General features: G+C 38.1%; 1 protein-coding gene across 4 annotated transcripts in view; it reads left to right on the forward strand.

Moving 5' to 3' along the window:
* The window catches only part of col16a1 (collagen, type XVI, alpha 1), a 204872-nt gene that overhangs the window by 158686 nt on the left and 28646 nt on the right, over window positions 1-17540 (forward strand). For 2 of the 4 annotated variants that reach the window (XM_061882490.1, XM_061882492.1), the window contains 12 exons: window positions 141-194; window positions 289-408; window positions 1852-1884; window positions 1968-2039; window positions 2131-2175; window positions 11469-11513; window positions 14036-14087; window positions 14165-14220; window positions 14350-14403; window positions 14487-14531; window positions 14611-14664; window positions 14734-14769. In XM_061882490.1, the coding sequence (XP_061738474.1) occupies window positions 141-194; window positions 289-408; window positions 1852-1884; window positions 1968-2039; window positions 2131-2175; window positions 11469-11513; window positions 14036-14087; window positions 14165-14220; window positions 14350-14403; window positions 14487-14531; window positions 14611-14664; window positions 14734-14769 (666 nt within the window). The remainder of the gene's footprint in view (window positions 1-140; window positions 195-288; window positions 409-1851; window positions 1885-1967; window positions 2040-2130; window positions 2176-11468; window positions 11514-14035; window positions 14088-14164; window positions 14221-14349; window positions 14404-14486; window positions 14532-14610; window positions 14665-14733; window positions 14770-17540) is intronic. The other 2 variants (XM_061882491.1, XM_061882493.1) reach the window with 1 other exon arrangement.

The raw sequence follows: 17540 nt of genomic DNA on the forward strand, positions 1-17540 counted from the left end.
CAATCCAATTAATTTGAACTAATTCATAAGCTAATTAACTTTGTTTTGATTGTCACATTGAGTCAAATGAGTTAATTTAGTTGTAATTTATTAGTTGTTGTTTTTTTTTTCAAATTTCTGACTTGAAAATAAACCCTCAGTTTTTGCAGAAAGCTGACCTGCAGATGCTGCCTCAGGATGCCTCTGAAGAAGATGTAAGTGCACCATTTTTGTCTCCCTTTCGCATGCATAACGGCATAAACTCTTCTTAATTTTACGTTGGCCTTCTTCTTCTCTTTTGTAAAACAGAAGACATGTGTCGGGGACTGTTCTCAAGGGATGCCCGGGGTTCCAGGCATGGCAGGAGCCAAAGGAGAAAAGGGAGACCAGGGCAAGCCTGGTGTCACCCCTGTGGAAAACTGTGATAGTGTAAGAAAGAGAGGATATGTATTAATTAGAGATGTCCGATGATAAAATATCCGATAAAGCCAATAAATGCTTTAAAATTTAATATCGGAAATCAATGGTATCGGTTCGGAAATTATCGGTATCAGTTTCAAAAAGTAAAATTCATGACTTTTTAAAACGCCGCTGTATCTAGTGGTACACGGACGTAGGGAGAAGTACAGAGCGCCATTAAACCTTAAAAGCACTGCCTTTGCATGCCGGTCCAATCACATAATATCTACGGCTTTTCACACACACACAAGTGAATGCAAGGCATACTTGGTCAACAGCCATACAAGTCACACTGAGGGTGGCCGTATAGACAACTTTAACACTGTTACAAATATGCGCCACACTGTGAACCCACACCAAACAAGAATGACAAACACATTTCGGGAGAACATCAGCACCGTAACACAACATAAACACAACGGAACAAATACCCAGAACCCCTTGCAGCACTAGCTCTTCCGGGACGCTACAATATACACCCCCCGCCCACCTCAACCTCCTCATCCATCCATCCATCCATTTTCTACCGCTTATTCCCTTTCGGGGTCACGGGGGGCGCTGGCGCCTATCTCAGCTACAATCGGGCGGAAGGCAGGGTACACCCTGGACAAGTCGCCACCTCATCACAGGGCCAACACAGATAGACAGACAACATTCACACTCACATTCACACACTAGGGCCAATTTAGTGTTGCCAATCAACCTATCCCCAGGTGCATGTCTCCTCATCCTCTCATATTCCAAATTCCAAGCTGCTGTGTTGAAGCATGTTCAAAAAAATAATGCATTTTGTGACTTCAATAATTAATATGGCAGTTCCATGTTGGCATTTATTTCCATAACATGAGTTGATTTATTTTGGAAAACCTTGTTACATTGTTTATGTATTGTTTTGTATTGTTTAACGTACTCAGTGGCCTAGTGGTTAGAGTGTCCACCCTGAGATGGGTTGTGAGTTCAAACCCCGGCCAAGTCATACCAAAGACTATAAAAATGGGAGCCATTACCTCCCTGCTTGGCACTCAGCATCAAGGGTTGGAATTGGGCGTTAAATCATCAAAAATGATTCTCGGGTGCGGCCACCGCTGCTGCTCACTGCTCCCCTGCCCTCGCAGGGGGTGATCAAGGGTGATGGGTTAAATGCAGAGAATAATTCCGCCACACCTAGTGTGTGTGTGACAATCATTGCTACTTTCACTTTTAACTTTAATACATCCTGCATTAACTAAAGTAGGCATACTAATGTGTTAATTCCACGACTGTATATATCGGTATCGGTTAATATCGGAATCTGTAATTGAGAGTTGGAGAATATCGGAATATCTGATATCAGCAAAAAAAAGCCATTATCGGACATCTCTAGTATTAATCCTTTAAGATGTGTTTGTTAAAAAATGTTTTTTCTGCTTGCAGTGTGCAGAAAAACTGCAGGCAACACAAGCAAGGGTCAGATAAGACGCACAAGTCACACAAACACATCACTATACTGTGTACAGAATATCTTGGTATTTAGTTATTGTGTATTACAGGATGACTGTAGCTGCACGGGACAACCTGGAGTCCCGGGACAACCTGGATCCCAGGGAACACGTGGGGAGCCTGTGAGTTGGTGCTTGCTTTACATGTTAAACATACATGTTCCATTACATTACATTGAAAACATTGTATTGCATGTATTATTCTTTGCTACAGGGCATACCAGGAGAGCGAGGACCTGCTGGAACTCCAGGAATCATGGTAAAAAATATACCAGATAAAGGAAATCTAAAAATGTGTCCAAGTTGGGTGATATACGTTGCAGTAATATCTGATACAGAAAAAATTGGATTTTGCTCCCTGGGCAGATGTCACCTCAATCCTATTTTGTGTCCTCTTGAAAGTGCCCCCACCCCCCAAGTAGTATGAGGGGGCTTGTGTGGGGGAAAAAAAGGGGGTTTGGGACTAGATGTAAAAAGGAACAAGACCTCCAACCCCCATCTTTAAGGGGGAACTTTTTGGGGATTTGTTCCCATCATTCTCAATCATAATGAAAATCATGACGACGGATTGATTTTTTTAATGCCTTCTAACGCATAAATAAACAAGTGGGTGTAATGATAGAGGATAAAAGGAACTGGAAACCTAGTCTAAAAATATACAACATAAAGTGGTGAGAAACACGTCAATAATGAGTAAAGCAAAATATGTTCTAGACCAAAAATCACTTCATATTCTCTACTGCTCACTCGTGTTACATATCTGAAATATTGTGTTGACACATGGGGAAATAAATACAAAAGTACACATCATTCATTAACGGTGCTATAAAAAAGATCAGTTAGAAAAATACATAATGTTGGATATAGAGAACATACAAACACTTAATTTATTGAATCACAAATATTGAAATTGTACGACTTGGTGCATTTACAAAATAGCTCAAATTATATACAAAGCAAACTATAACATGCTAGCCAAGAATGTACAACAATTATTTTCAACAAAAGAGGAGAAATATAACTTTGGAGGAAAAGCTGACTTAAAACCTTTGTACACTTAAGGCCTTCAGCATATCCGTATGCAGAATTTCATTATGGAATGGATTAAGCAAACAAAGCACCAATTTAATTCAATTCAAGAGGCTGTTTGAACTACAAATGCTCACAAAGTACAAAGAATGACAATTATGATGAACATATTGAACCTTTAAGGAAAATAAATTATAATGATTATATAGTTTTTTAAATATTTGTTTACTTACTTATGTTATATTTATTCATTCAGTGTTCTGTTAGACAGATTAAAAATAACTGGGATAAAACAGCTGTTGTATGAAAAGGGGTAAGATTAAATAAGATCTGCTTCGTCCTACTCTTTTTCGGACGTGCTGTAATGACACAACGAAGTGTGTGATGCATCACATTGTATCGTATGCGTGTTTAATATGAACTGAAACTGAAGGGAACTAAATAAAAGTCTGCTTACAGCGGAGCCAATGGGAGGTCCTTTATTCATCTCACAAAACCCAATTAATAAGCTTCCAAAGGTGCCAACTTTATTTACATTTAGTTACTTGAATGTCAACCAAGTGTTAGTATTATTGTAAGAGCTAATGCAGATAAACTATTTATAGCGGCGCTGTGATCACAAGTTTGTATGTAATGTTTACATGATCCACTGATCAGCTTCTTCGTTTTCTTGCTTGTCAAACTTTGTCATAGATCTTAAATAATGCCTCTCACCTGGATAGTACAAGAATGAGGACGTATATCCACCAGTTGGTACACTTTGACAGCAAATTTAGACCCGGAAATGGCGAAAGCGACAGGAAAAGACGCTTGGGTTCCACCCCCCCCTTTCTTGACGAGGGTTATGAGGCATTCTTAAACTAACTGGGAATATATGAACATGCTAGCAGTCTGCATCCTAATGACAGCAGACATTGTACAGTGAGTGATTTTTTTTTAATGTTTGTTGGCTCTCATAAAGTCTGCAGTGAGTAATAATCAGTAATGTTTTGGGGGGAAAAAAATTGCAAATGTTGTGATGCGTTTTTGAAAATGGAGGTATAGCTCGATTGGTAGAGTGGCCGTGTCAGTAACTTGAGGGTTCCAGGTTCGATCCCTGCTTCTGCCAAGCTAGTCACTGCCGTTGTGTTCTTGGGCAAGACACTTTACCCACTTGCTCCCAATACCACCCACAGTGGTTTAAATGTAACTTAGATATTGGGTTTCACTATGTAAAAGTGTTTTGAGTCACTAGAGAAAAGCGCTATATAAATATAATTTAATTCAATTTAAAAAAAAGTAATGCGCCACAAATGCTTAAAATGATCATATTATGTGACTATTAAATGTTATTGTAAATCAGATCTCGGCAAATAAAGGCCCAGGGGCCGGATGCGGCCTGTTAGGCTTTTCTCTCTGGCCCGACGGACATTCCCAAACATTTTTTTCTGATTTTTAAGATGGAAACTGTAGCTGCCGTTATGATGTGCAGTGATTTTTCAAAGGACCGTAAGTCTTGAACTATAGAAAGTATAGTATGGTAATCTAATTAGTTACTCTGGTAATCTAATTAGTTACCATGATAATCGATCTCACAGCTGCTCAGACGAGGCCCCAAGCAGCGTGGGTGGGGAGTGTTTCCACAGAGTGGAATAGTGTGTAATTGCGCGATGAAAAGAGACGACTTTTAGCTGTAAGTGGTGCTGGGACAATACGTCCCCTCCAACCAATAATGTCGCGCGCACGCGTCATCATGCGCGTCATCATTCCGCAACGTTTTCAACAGGAAACTCCGCGGGAAATTTAAAATTGTAATTTAGTAAACTAAGCCGACCGTATTGGCATGTGTTGCAATGTTAATAGTTCATCATTGATGTATAAACTATCAGACTGCGTGGTCGGTAGTAGTGGGTTAAAGTTAGTGTGATAATATATACATATTTATTCTAACAATTGTAAGCAGACTTTTGATCACATTTATTTACTATTCAGCATGGAAAAAAATACATCCATTGTCATGTCTTTCATAATGATAGGCAAAATTCCAAAAATAGTGCAGTTCCCCTTTAAGGGAGAGGTGAATGAGGGATTTGTTGTGTGAACAGGGTGCATGTTTGCCCAGAACTTTGGTGATGTTGTACATTTAAGAGCTAATCTGTTGACCCCCTTTTATAGTTGATTCTCATGTCTTTAACAATTTGACTAGTGTGTAGTTTAGGTATTAAAGTTTTGACTCTGGCTTTTACCACCAGTGGATTATTTTAAGAGTCAGCTTTGGTCCCACGATGAGAAATTCCTGATGACACAAGGTTTTCCTTCACTCTGACGTCTAACCTTCCATTCCCCTTATTTATCAAGCTCCTCTTATCTTCCACATCTAAGCGCGGTTGTCTGGCTGTTCCCGCGTTTGGAATTACTCAGGCTTGTAACCAACACAGTGTGATGAAGTTCACCAAGCTCAGAGACTGAAAATAGTCCGTCTGAGAGATGGTGCCGAGGCCCAAACATTTTATACTTTATCAGGAGGGAAGCAAGAATATTTTGTCTGTTGTTATATAAATAACAACTATAAAAATGCAAAATGCGACACCTCTGTCAATGCCAACAGCAGTCATTAAAATGGAAATCACCCTAAGTAGCATTTATGTGGTAAAACAATCACTGTAAAAAGACTGCTTCTGGCACAAAATCAGTCGTTAGGATGGAATCACCCTCATTAGCATTCCATTCTGTGGTCTTAACGGCAAAATGTCCTGTTGTTATCTGTTAGAGGCTAAAATGTTACATATTCGGGCGAAAAGTGGTGTCACAGACCGCACACACTGATTCCTGTACGTCTCGGATCGTCTTTTGACATCGCTCACGATGTGGAGGTCTGTTATTGATGAAGCATGAGTAATGAAGTGCATCACATATAGTTTGATAATACATGTAAATATAGTTATCAATAGAGTTGAAACCACACACTACCGTATTTTTCGGACTATAAGTCGCATTTTTTTCATAGTTTGGCTGAGGGTGCGATTTATCAAATAATATTATTTAGCTCATCCACGTAAGAGACTAGACGTATAAGATTTCATGGGATTTATTGATTAGGAGTGACAGATTGTTTGGTAAACGTATAGCATGTTCTATATGTTATAGTTATTTGAATGACTCTTACCATAATATGTTACGTTAACATACCAGGCACCTTCTCAGTTGGTTATTTATGCGTCATATAACGTACACTTATTCAGCCTGTTGTTCACCATTCTTTATTTATTTTAAATTGCCTTTTAAATGTCAATTCTTGGTGTTGGGTTTTATCAAATACATTTCCCCAAAAATGTGACTTATACTCCAGTGTGACCTATATATGTTGTTTTCCTTCTTTATTATACATTTTCGACAGGTGCGACGTATACTCCAAAAATACGGTATTTAATAGAGATGACAATCTTTGGGCACCTCACTATTCGAGTACGATTACTATTCAAGAACTACGATTTGATTAAAAATCAACTATTGGTACATCTTTAATTTATGTACCGTACAGGCCAAAAGTTTGGACAAAAATTCTCATTCAATGTGTTTTCTTTATTTTCATGACTATTTACATTGTAGATTGTCACTGAAGTTATCAAAACTATGAATGAACACATGTGGAGAAATGTACTTAACAAAAAGGTGAAATAACTGGAAACATGTTTTATATTCTAGATTACAATTGTTACTCTGAATATTTGCATTGCCACTTTAAAAACACTATACAACAGTTGTTCTCAACCTTTTTTCAATGATGTACCCCCTGTGAACAATTTTTTAATTCAAGTACCCCCTAATCAGAGAAAAGCATTTTTGGTTGAAAAAAAAGAGCTAAAGAAGTAAAATCAGCACTATGTCATCAGTTTCTGATTTATTAAATTTTATAACAATGCAAAATATTGCTCATTTGTAGTGGTTTTTCTTGAACTATTTGGAAAAAAGATTTACAAATAACTAAAAACTTGTTGAAAAATAAACAAGTGATTCAATTAGAAATAAAGATTTCTACACATAGAAGTAATCATCAACTTAAAAAGTCCTCTCTGGGGATTGTAATAGAGATCCATCTGGATTCATCAACTTCTTTCTAACCATTTTTTGACAAAAAAAGTCATCTTTAATATCAATATTTCTGGAATATGTTCACAAAAAAATCTAGCTGTCAACACTAAATATTGCGTTGTTGCATTTCTTTTTACAGTTTATGAACATACATTCATATATTTTTGAAGTATTATTCAATAAATATATTTATAAAGTATTTTTGAATTGTTGCTATTTTTAGAATAATATGTATATATATAAATATATATATATATATATTAGGGCTGCGTATCTTTGGGTGTCCCACGATTCGATTCAATATCGATTCGATACTATTCGATTCTCGATTCAAAAACGATATTTTTCCGATTCAAAACTATTCTGTATTCATTCAATACATAGGATTTCAGCAGGATCCACCCCAGTCTGCTGATATGCTAGCAGAGTAGTAGATTTTTTAAAAAGCTTTTATAATTATAAAGGACAATGTTTTATCAACTGATTGCAACAATTTAATTTTTTTTTAAACTATTAAACGAACCAATGCGATGCAAGTGTAAGCCACTGTGACATTATTGTTCTTTTTTTATTTTTTATAAATGTCTAATGATAATGTCAATGAGGGATTTTTAATCACTTCTATGCTGAAATTATAATTAATATTGATACTGTTGTAGATAATATTTATTTTTGTTCACTACTTTTGGTTTGTTCCGTGCCTTGTTTGTGTCTCCTCTCAATTGCTCTGTTTATTGCAGTTCTGAGTGATTCTGGCTCAGGTTTGGTTTTGGAATTCGATTGCATTGTTATGGTATTGCTGTGTAGTGGTTTGTTGGACTGATTAAAAAAAAAAATACTAAATCGATTTTTTTAAAATGAGAATCGATTCTGAATCGCACAACGTATTCGATTCGAATCGATTTTTTCCCACACCCCTAATATATATATATATATATATATATATATATATATATATATATATATATATATATTTACACACACACACACACAGATACAGTGCTGGTCGGATCTCTCGGTGAGGCGGCTTGATTAAGTCAACCAAATTTTAGAACTGTCTGCATTACTTTATTTACAATAAATCACCCGATTATTGATGTTTACTAATCAGTTATTTCCCCCAACTCTAGTATTTAAATCATTGCATTTCATCAACAACTTAGGACATTTCCATGCACATTGGAAATTTAGACCATGGCTTTGTTTAGAGAGACATGCCTGCAGGTGGCACTCAGGACAATGACTCACTTCAAGTTGAAATGCAATGGCAGCAAATATTGAAACCCATGGCGATTCAACTCGTGAATGAGAACTGAAATATCTGGCATCCTTTGTGACTTGAATGCATGCCAACTCAGCATCAATGAACGCCAAATCTAAACTTGGATTATTAGCTGATGTTGGAATGGAGCCTGCCTCCACGCGCCCAGAGGCTAGAACTCCAAAATGAACTACTTCACCCGTGTCCCGTCGGTTGTTCGGCTCCTTGACCTGTGGACTTCATTATGTGGGAACAGCCAGCTGGGAAACGTGCGTTCTCGGTTGTATGCTTGAAAATGGGAAGAGCTTGATGAAAAATGGGAAAGGAACAAATGTGCTGGACTTATGAACCAGATACGACTTAAGTAGTCACATGGTAAAAACACGGCCCTCAAATATGCCTACATATGGTGCTAGGCTTTACAATGCACACAAACGAGGGCTGGGCGATATGGCCTTTTGTTGATATCTCGATATTTTTAGGCCATGTCACGATACATGATATGTATCTCCATATTTTGCCTTAGCCTTGACTAAACACTTGATGCACATAATGACAGCAGTATGATGATTCTGTGTCTACATTAAAACATTCTTCTTCATACTGCATTAATATATGCTTATTTTAAACTTCCATGCAGAGAGGGAAATCACAACTAAGTCAATTTAGCAAAAGTTTATTTATTAAACAGTTATTAAGCAGTGGCACACACATTCATGTCATTTCAAAACAGAAGGTGCAAGATTGTCAGAGACATTTCATTGGTGCACTTTTGTGCATGATGTCACTATAATGACTTATCAAAACAACACTAAATTAAAGTGCACTTTTTGTACAGAACACTACTACAATAGAAATAAAGTACACTTTTGTGCATGATGTCACACAAGATATTTCAATAACTGTCAAATACAAATGAGCTGCAAAATAGGAAATCAAATCGCTATGTGGTTGGTTACTGTGGGCGTTATCTCATGTTGTTCACTATTTTTTTCATATGGTGTTGATGTGGAAATGGTTGCCTCGGCATTTTGTTGTGTGGCACTAGACAGAGATGTTGAAATGTGGAGTAAGCACTCTTCTTTTTCTAGCGCAGGGGACGGCAACCCAAAATGTTGAAAGAGCCATATTGGGGGGGGGGGGGGGGGGGGGCGCTAGGAATTCACTGGGGAGCCAAGGGGGCGCCAGCCTGCAAAAGTTTGGGAACCATTGGTCTAGAGCCTCAAGAAATTAAAACCCAATATAAGTTACGTAATTGTCTATATTAGCTATATTAGCTTACTATCAAAATAACTATGTGTCGCAGGCTGACGCTAATCTTTGTTCACAGAAAGGTTGAAATGTAATATTTATTCTAAACATTTTTACAACATTGGAAAACATTCGTACAACTTCCCAGAAGGTGAGATAACTCCTGGAAATAGCTGTCTTAGAATGGTCAAAGTTATAAATGTGTGTCCAAGTTAAAGGGAACGGCAGTCTGTCTTCTTCTAGCGCTTTGACACTACTTCCACATTTACCCATTCACACACACATTCACACACTGATGGAGGGAGCTGCCATGCAAGGCGCCAACCAGCACCCATCAGGAGCAAGGGTGAAGTGTCTTGCTCAGGACACAACGGACGTGACGAGGTTGGTACTAGGTGGGATTTGAACCAGGGACGGCGTGGCGCGGTGGCAGAGTGGCCGTGCGCAACCCGAGGGTCCCTGGTTCAAATCCCACCTAGTACCAACCTCGTCACGTTCGTTGTGTCCTGAGCAAGACACTTCACCCTTGCTCCTGATGGGTGCTGGTTGGCGCCTTGCATGGCAGCTCCCTCCATCAGTGTGTGAATGTGTAAATGTGGAAGTAGTGTCAAAGCGCTTTGAGTACCTTGAAGGTAGAAAAGCGCTATACAAGTACAACCCATTTATCATTTATTTTATTTAATGGATTAATAACAATCTTTGCAAGCTAAGTAATGTTTGCTGTGGTCTGGAACAACAGGGCACAGAAACAACTATCAGAAATGCAGCCAATATTACATGCAGATAATGTGTGATGAAAGATGGAAAATTAAACTAAACACACAAACAAGGCATAACGATGAAATGTGTACATACAGCTAGCCTAAACAGCATGTTAGCATCAATCAGCTTGCAGTCATGCAATGACATCAACAAAACTCATCTTTGTGCATTCATCCAAAGTATAAAACGTTTGGTGGACGAAATGAGACAGGCATAAAACACAGCGTCGGAGAAAGTTATGGATATATACAAACTGTCGAGTCACAGTCCACACAACGGTGAGTTCAAGGAGCTCTGAAATTAGTAGGACAAAACGGCGCTCGTCAAATATTCCCATCAGTGAAGCATAAACTTAAATTTACTCAACACTGGGCTTTCTAACAATTAGTAAAGTTTGTGTCATGTTTGTCCTTCTACAGAAACCATATTACAACAAAAAACATATTTTTCACACCATTTTTATCCCATTTCCATACATTTTTGAAAAATCTCCATTGAGCCATCAGGGCACAGCTAAAGAGCCGCATGTGGCTTTAGGGACGCAATAGAGCTGCATGCGGCTTTAGAGCCACATGTAGCTCTAGAGCCGCATGTGGCTCTAAAGCTGCGGGTTGCTGACCCCTGATCTAGCGGGTGACCTTTCAAATGATGCTACATATTAGCAGTAATGCTACTTTTTGTAGCAACGCTTTTGCCCCACACTTGACAAATTACCGTTGTCTGTTCAACATTTTCCCGCTTGAAGCCAAATCATCCCCAGATGATCGACCCTGTGCTTTTTTTTTCTTTAGAATGAATTCTTCCTTCATTTGTTACCAGATTCGCACCTTCTTTCTCTCTTATTACCACTCGCACCAGCAGCTAACGCTTCCCATGCCGGTATCTCTCTGCTCCGCGAGTGCGTATACGTATGAGACGTATATAAGAAGGTGCTCTTGCTGTCTGTGAGAAGGAGAGACAAGAAAGAGTGGGAAGAGCCTGTAATGTAATGCCAGCAGCTAAAAGGAACTGCGTGAGAACGCATACTCGAATATCACGATTTTCTATATCGCAGAGACAAACCCGCGATATATTGAGTATATCGATATATCGGCCAGCCCTAACACAAACCCAAGCAACATTTGGAACTGTTGTGGCATGTGTTGACGTAAAATTTTTCTTCATGTCATCTTTCACAGGGACCACCAGGTTTCCAAGGACCCCAAGGCCCATCCGGTTCATCTGTAAGTTTTATTCACACTTCCAGTGCATCTTGTCTCCTTTTTAAAGACAGCAGGGAAAGTCTGTGTGGGTGCTGTTCTGAAAAGTTTGCTTAGAACAAGAACTAGAAGAAATCCTTCATCTAGAAGCAGCCTGTATAATGTTTGTTTGCACCGAAATACCGGTCATTTTCCATTTAAAATCAAACAGCCCTTGATTATGCAGTTGCATCACTCCATCTTCTGCCTTTCCGTGCGGCTTTTTAATGAAAAGTTATTTCAGACACACTGATTGAGTCTTCTTCCTGATGAGAGTGAGAGCCCCTCCAGTCCGGCCCCCTCTTGATGCAGATTTATAGCGTGGGTAGCACAAATGAACGAGCTGGGAGAGTGGAAGTCATTTGCAGCGTAGTAGCACTTTAAAGCAGGTGCTAGCATTGGCTGCGTGTGTCGGTTTGCGTGAAAAGCTTCGCCTAATGCATTAGTCATCATCATTGTTTCAGAAATTGCTCACAATGGCCAGCTGCCAGTCCTCCTCGACGATCAATTAGCAATCACTTTCTCTAAATGACTATCATCAGTAATCACGTTGTGATGAAGGCAATTAGACAGCAAATCTTTTGGGACGTCCATGCTTATTTTTCTTCAAAAGTTTCAACATTAAAACTGGAAATTGGTCATTCCAAACCTTTATGTCAACACAAATAGTGGAACCTTAAAAAAAGAAAAAAGAAATCACAATGTGTGCCATCTCGTGGGCATCTAAATACAAAACCCGTTTCCATATGAGTTGGGAAATTGTGTTGGATGTAAATACAAACAGAATACAATGATTTGCAAATCTTTTTCAACCCATATTCACTACAAAGACAACATATTTGAAGTTCAAACTCATAAACTTTTTTTTTTTGCAAATAATAATTAACTTAGAATTTCATGGCTGCAACACGTGCCAAAGTAGTTGGGAAAGGGCATGTTCACCACTGTGTTACATCACCTTTTCTTTTAACAACACTCAATAAACGTTTGAGAACTGAGGAAACTAATTGTGGAAGCTTTGAAAGTGGAATTCTTTCCCATTCTTGTTTTATGTAGAGCTTCAGTCGTTCAAGAATCCGGGGTCTCCGCTGTCGTATTTTACGCTTCATAATGCGCCACACATTTTCGATGGGAGACAGTGCTGGACTGCAGGAGGGCCAGGAAAGTACCCGCACTCTTTTTTTACAAAGCCTCGCTGTTGTAACACATGCTGAATGAGGCATGGCATTGTCTTGCTGAAATAAGCAGGGGCGTCCATGAAAAAGACGGCACTTAGATGGCAGCATATGTTGTTCCAACACCTGAATGTACCTTTCAGCATTAATGGTGCATTCAGAGATGTGTAAGTTACCCGTGCCTTGGGCACCAATGCACCCCATATCACCACAGATGCTGGCTTTTGAACTTTTTGTCGATAACAGTCTGGATGATTCGCTTCCCCTTTGGTCCAGATGACACAATGTCCAATATTTCCAAAAACTATTTGAAATGTGGACTCGTCAGACCACAGAACACTTTTCCATTTTGCATCAGTCCATCGTAGATGATCTCGGGCCCAGAGAAGCCGGCGGCGTTTCTGGATGTTGTTGATAAAGGGCTTTCGGTTTGCATAGTAGAGCTTTAACTTGCACTTACAGATGTAGCGGCGAGCTGTATTTAGTGACAGCGGTTTTCCGAAGTGTTCCTGAGCCCATGTGGTGATATCCTTTAGAGGTTGATGTCGGTTTTTGACACAGTGCCGTCTGAAGGATTGAAGGTCACGGTCATTCAATGTTGGTTTCCGGCCATGCTGCTTACGTGGAGTGATTTCAACAGATTCTCTGAACCTTTTGATGATATTATGGGCCGTAGATGTTGAAATCCCTAAATTTTTTGCAATTGCACTTTGAGAAAGGTTGTTCTTAAACTGTTTGACTATTTGCTCACGCAGTTGTGGACAAAGGGGTGTACCTCGCCCCACCCTTTCTTGTGAAAGACTGAGCCTTTTTAGGGAAGCTGTTTTTATACCCAATCATGACACCCACCTGTTCCCAATTAGCCTGCACACCTGTGGGATGTTCCAAATAAGTGTTTGATGAGCATTCCTTAACTTTATCAGTATTTATTGCCACCTTTCCTAACTTCTTTGCCACCTGTTGGTGGCATCAAATTCTAAAGATTATGATTATGTGCAAAAAAAAACAATGTTTATCAGTTTGAACATCAAATATGTTGTCTTTGTAGCATATTCAACTGAATATGGGTTGAAAATGACTTGCAAATCATTGTATTCTGTTTATATTTACATCTAACACAATTTCCCATCTCATTTGAAAACAGGGTTTGTAAATGGTGGACTTGGATCATTTAAGGATGTGACATACTGCATGTGGAAGGCAGTAAAACAGTATTCGCTAGTTAGCGAAACTCATTAAAATGAAAGTACATTTTTTTTAATATCGACTTCACTTGTTCTTGCGTGCTTTCCCCAAACATACATATTACATCCCCTTCCCTCACCTCATTAGGGTCAACCAGGTGAGCAAGGGCCATCAGGACCAGCTGGACTCAAGGGCGAACAGGAAAGTATCTGCCAATCGATACCTCTGAAATTATTATCACGTAGAAACCTAATTTTTATCCACCATCTTTGCCTTAGGGCCTTTCAGGGACTCCTGGGTATCCAGGTTCCATGGGGCCTCCTGGAATGCCTGTAAGCAACTTTGCTAGCCTCATTATAAAAGACCGGTGGGCTCGACACGGTTCCGACACCTGGGATGGAAACATTGGTGGTTACTTTCACTCACTAACTGCTCCTTTCTTTTTTTTTTTTTTTCTGCAGGGATTGAAGGGTGAGCGCGGGAGCCCAGGAAGCGGCGGTGAGAAAGGAGAAGCGGTACGTCCCGACACTAACGCCGCCTGTCTCATAAAACGCAATGTAGCTGCAGGTGGTGCTTGACATTCTCACTCTTGCTGCAGGGTCCTGCTGGTCCCCCCGGGTACCAAGGACAGGCGGGCGCAGCAGTCAGTGTTTCGTTTAGGACTTTTTTTGTTTGGTTGTTTTGAGCATATGCAAAGTAACTGACCTCCTCTTTGTTTGCAGGGAGGTAAAGGAGACCCCGGACCAGCAGGACCTGATGGATCAAAGGGAGATCAGGTGAGTGTGGTCAAATAGTATACAAAGCTGAATTCCAACTATTTTACTTGTGTTGTGTTTTCTTTGAAGGGCTTTCAAGGACCACCAGGGTTCCCAGGACTTCCAGTATGATTTCATATTTTCACTCATACATACAGTTTGTGCTTGAATTATTGATGCTGATAAATTAACCACCGAGTCTCTTATAGTTTTGAGTTATGTCATCTACATAAGGTCTCTAATTAGCACTGTGAATGCCATTTTTCCCCAATAATTGTAATTAACTCCAAAGTTACATTTGACACTCCCACCAGGATTTTGCTGGCTTTTTGAGGGCATTGTCGAGGCCTAAAATGTCGCTTTCAGAAATTCGAGCCTAATTTTTTATGTAATGTCCTTTCCTTCTTTCTTTCTTTCTTTCTTTCTTTAGTTTATTTTGAACATGAACACACTTACAGCATAATACATTGCACAATTTCATAAGATTTCACTTTACATCATGTCCGAAAAGGAGTAGGAAGAAGCAAATCTTATTGAATTCTACTCCTTTCCCACTTTAGAGCGTTTACAAATATATACATTCATTTACTGACTTTTTTTTAAATAATAAAATGACATCCGTGAATGAGTAATACAACAGTTTTTTTTATATACAATTAAGTCAGTCATTGTTAACATACTGAGATGAAGAATATATTATTTTCAATAAGATTGAAAGTATTTCTCATAATTCTTATTTGTACTTTTCTTTCTTTCTTTCTTTCTTTCTTTCTTACTTTCTTTAGTTTATTTCGAACATGAACACACTTACAGCCTAAAATATCACACAATTTCAAAACATTTCACTTTACATCATGTCCAAAAAGGAGTAGGAAGAAGCAAATCTTATTGAATCCTAACCCCTTTCCCACTTCATTTACTGACTTTTTTTTTTTAGTAAAATGACATCCGTGAATGAGTAATACAGCAGTTTTGTAATATATAATTAAGTCAGTTACTATTAACATACTGAGATACAGAATATATTATTTTCAATAAGGTTGAAAGTATTTCTCATAATTCTTCTTTGTACTTTCCTTTCTTTCTTTCTTTCTTTCTTTAGTTTATGACGAACATGAACAGACTTACAGCATAATACATCGCACAATTTCATAAGATTTTACTTTACATCATGTCCGAAAAGGAGTAGGAAGAAGCAAATCTTATTGAATCCTACCCCTTCCCCACTTTAGAGCGTTTACAAATACATACATTCATTTACTGACTTTTTGTCATAGTAAAATGACATCCGTGAATGAGTAATACAGCAGTTTTTTAATATACAATTAAGTCAGTCATTATTAACATACTAAGATGAAGAATATATTATTTTCAATAAGGTTGAAAGTACAGTATTTCTCATAATTCTTCTTTGTACTTTTCTTTGTTTCTTTCTTTCGTTTATTTCGAACATGAACACACTTGCAGCATAATACATCGCACAATTTCATAACATTTCACTTTATATCATGTCCGGAAAGGAGTTGGAAGAAGCAAATTACATTTTCCGCAATGGTTATATTTCTCCTCTTTAGTAGAGAATAATTGTTGTACATTCTTTGGTAGCAGGTTTTAGTTTGCTTTGTACATAATTTTAGCTGTTTGCAATTTTACCAAATCAAACTGTACTGTTTCATACATTCGGTAACAATGTTAACTTTTCCACTTAAGTGATTCTTGTAACCTTAACCTCAAACAACAAATCCTTTCTTGATGTTGTACTTGTTTTTTACCCCAGGGCAGTAAACGCACATTTTCAGAGTTCATTGTCAAATTACTGTATTCCTTAATTATAACTAATAATAGCAATAATTAGTTCCGATTACAGAAAGAAACACCACCAAAGACTTCCTTTTTGTCCGCTGTCTGCTCTGTCGTCCACAAGTTGCAGACATTGTGTTTGTTTCATGCCTGCACTGCAAAAAGTCAGTCATCAAAAACAAAAAAAATATTACAAACATTAGGGGTATTTTATTTGAACTAAGCAAAATCATCTGCCAATAGAAGAGTAAAATTTGGCTTGTGAAGACTTTCCAAAACATGTAAAATTAGCTAACTTCAATGAAAAATAGCTTGAAATAAGTATATTCTCACTAATAACAAGTGCACTTTTATTGGTAGAAAAAACAAATTGGACATGTTTGCTCAATATGTTGAAAAATATTCTTCAATTAAGTAGATGCTTGTGCCATTATCGTGACATAAAGATATGCGCTCGGCATCATGAATTTTTTTTTCATGCTTGAAGAAAGAAATTATTACTTTAAAAAATGTGTTTTATACTCGTGAGTGATGATGACACAGCTTTACAACACTTGATATTCTAGTTTCAAACTCAATATAGGTCATCAAATCTCAGCAACAAGCTGTAATATCTTACTGAGATCATTTAGGACCAAAACACTTAAAACAAGTAAAAGACTCTAACATAAAATCTACTTAGTGAGAATAATTTTCTTATCAGACAGTAAATAAGCAAATATATCATAATTAATTACTTACTTAGATTTCAGTTTTTGGAGTGTAAGATGGTTAGTTTGATCACTGCTCTACTTCTCGAGGAAATACCTTCATTCATTTTTGTGCTTACCCAGTAAGCAAAATACTGTACATTGTTTTTTCACCCGCAGATAGCTTGGCTAACGCTAACAGCTTACTAAATGCCAAGTGTGTAAAAGAATAAAACATGCTGTGGTTCAACCTTACCAGCTTGAAAATAGTGTAAACACAAGATGTACCGGGTGATGCCGTTAAAAGTGATGTTTGATCGTCCCACAGCTGCTACCGTTATTTGCTCACTAACCCGACTTCCAAACACTTTAACATAAAATCTGCTCAGTGGGAATAATTATCTTATC

This window comes from Nerophis ophidion, linkage group LG21, assembly GCF_033978795.1.
Source record: "Nerophis ophidion isolate RoL-2023_Sa linkage group LG21, RoL_Noph_v1.0, whole genome shotgun sequence".
NCBI lineage: Eukaryota > Metazoa > Chordata > Actinopteri > Syngnathiformes > Syngnathidae > Nerophis > Nerophis ophidion.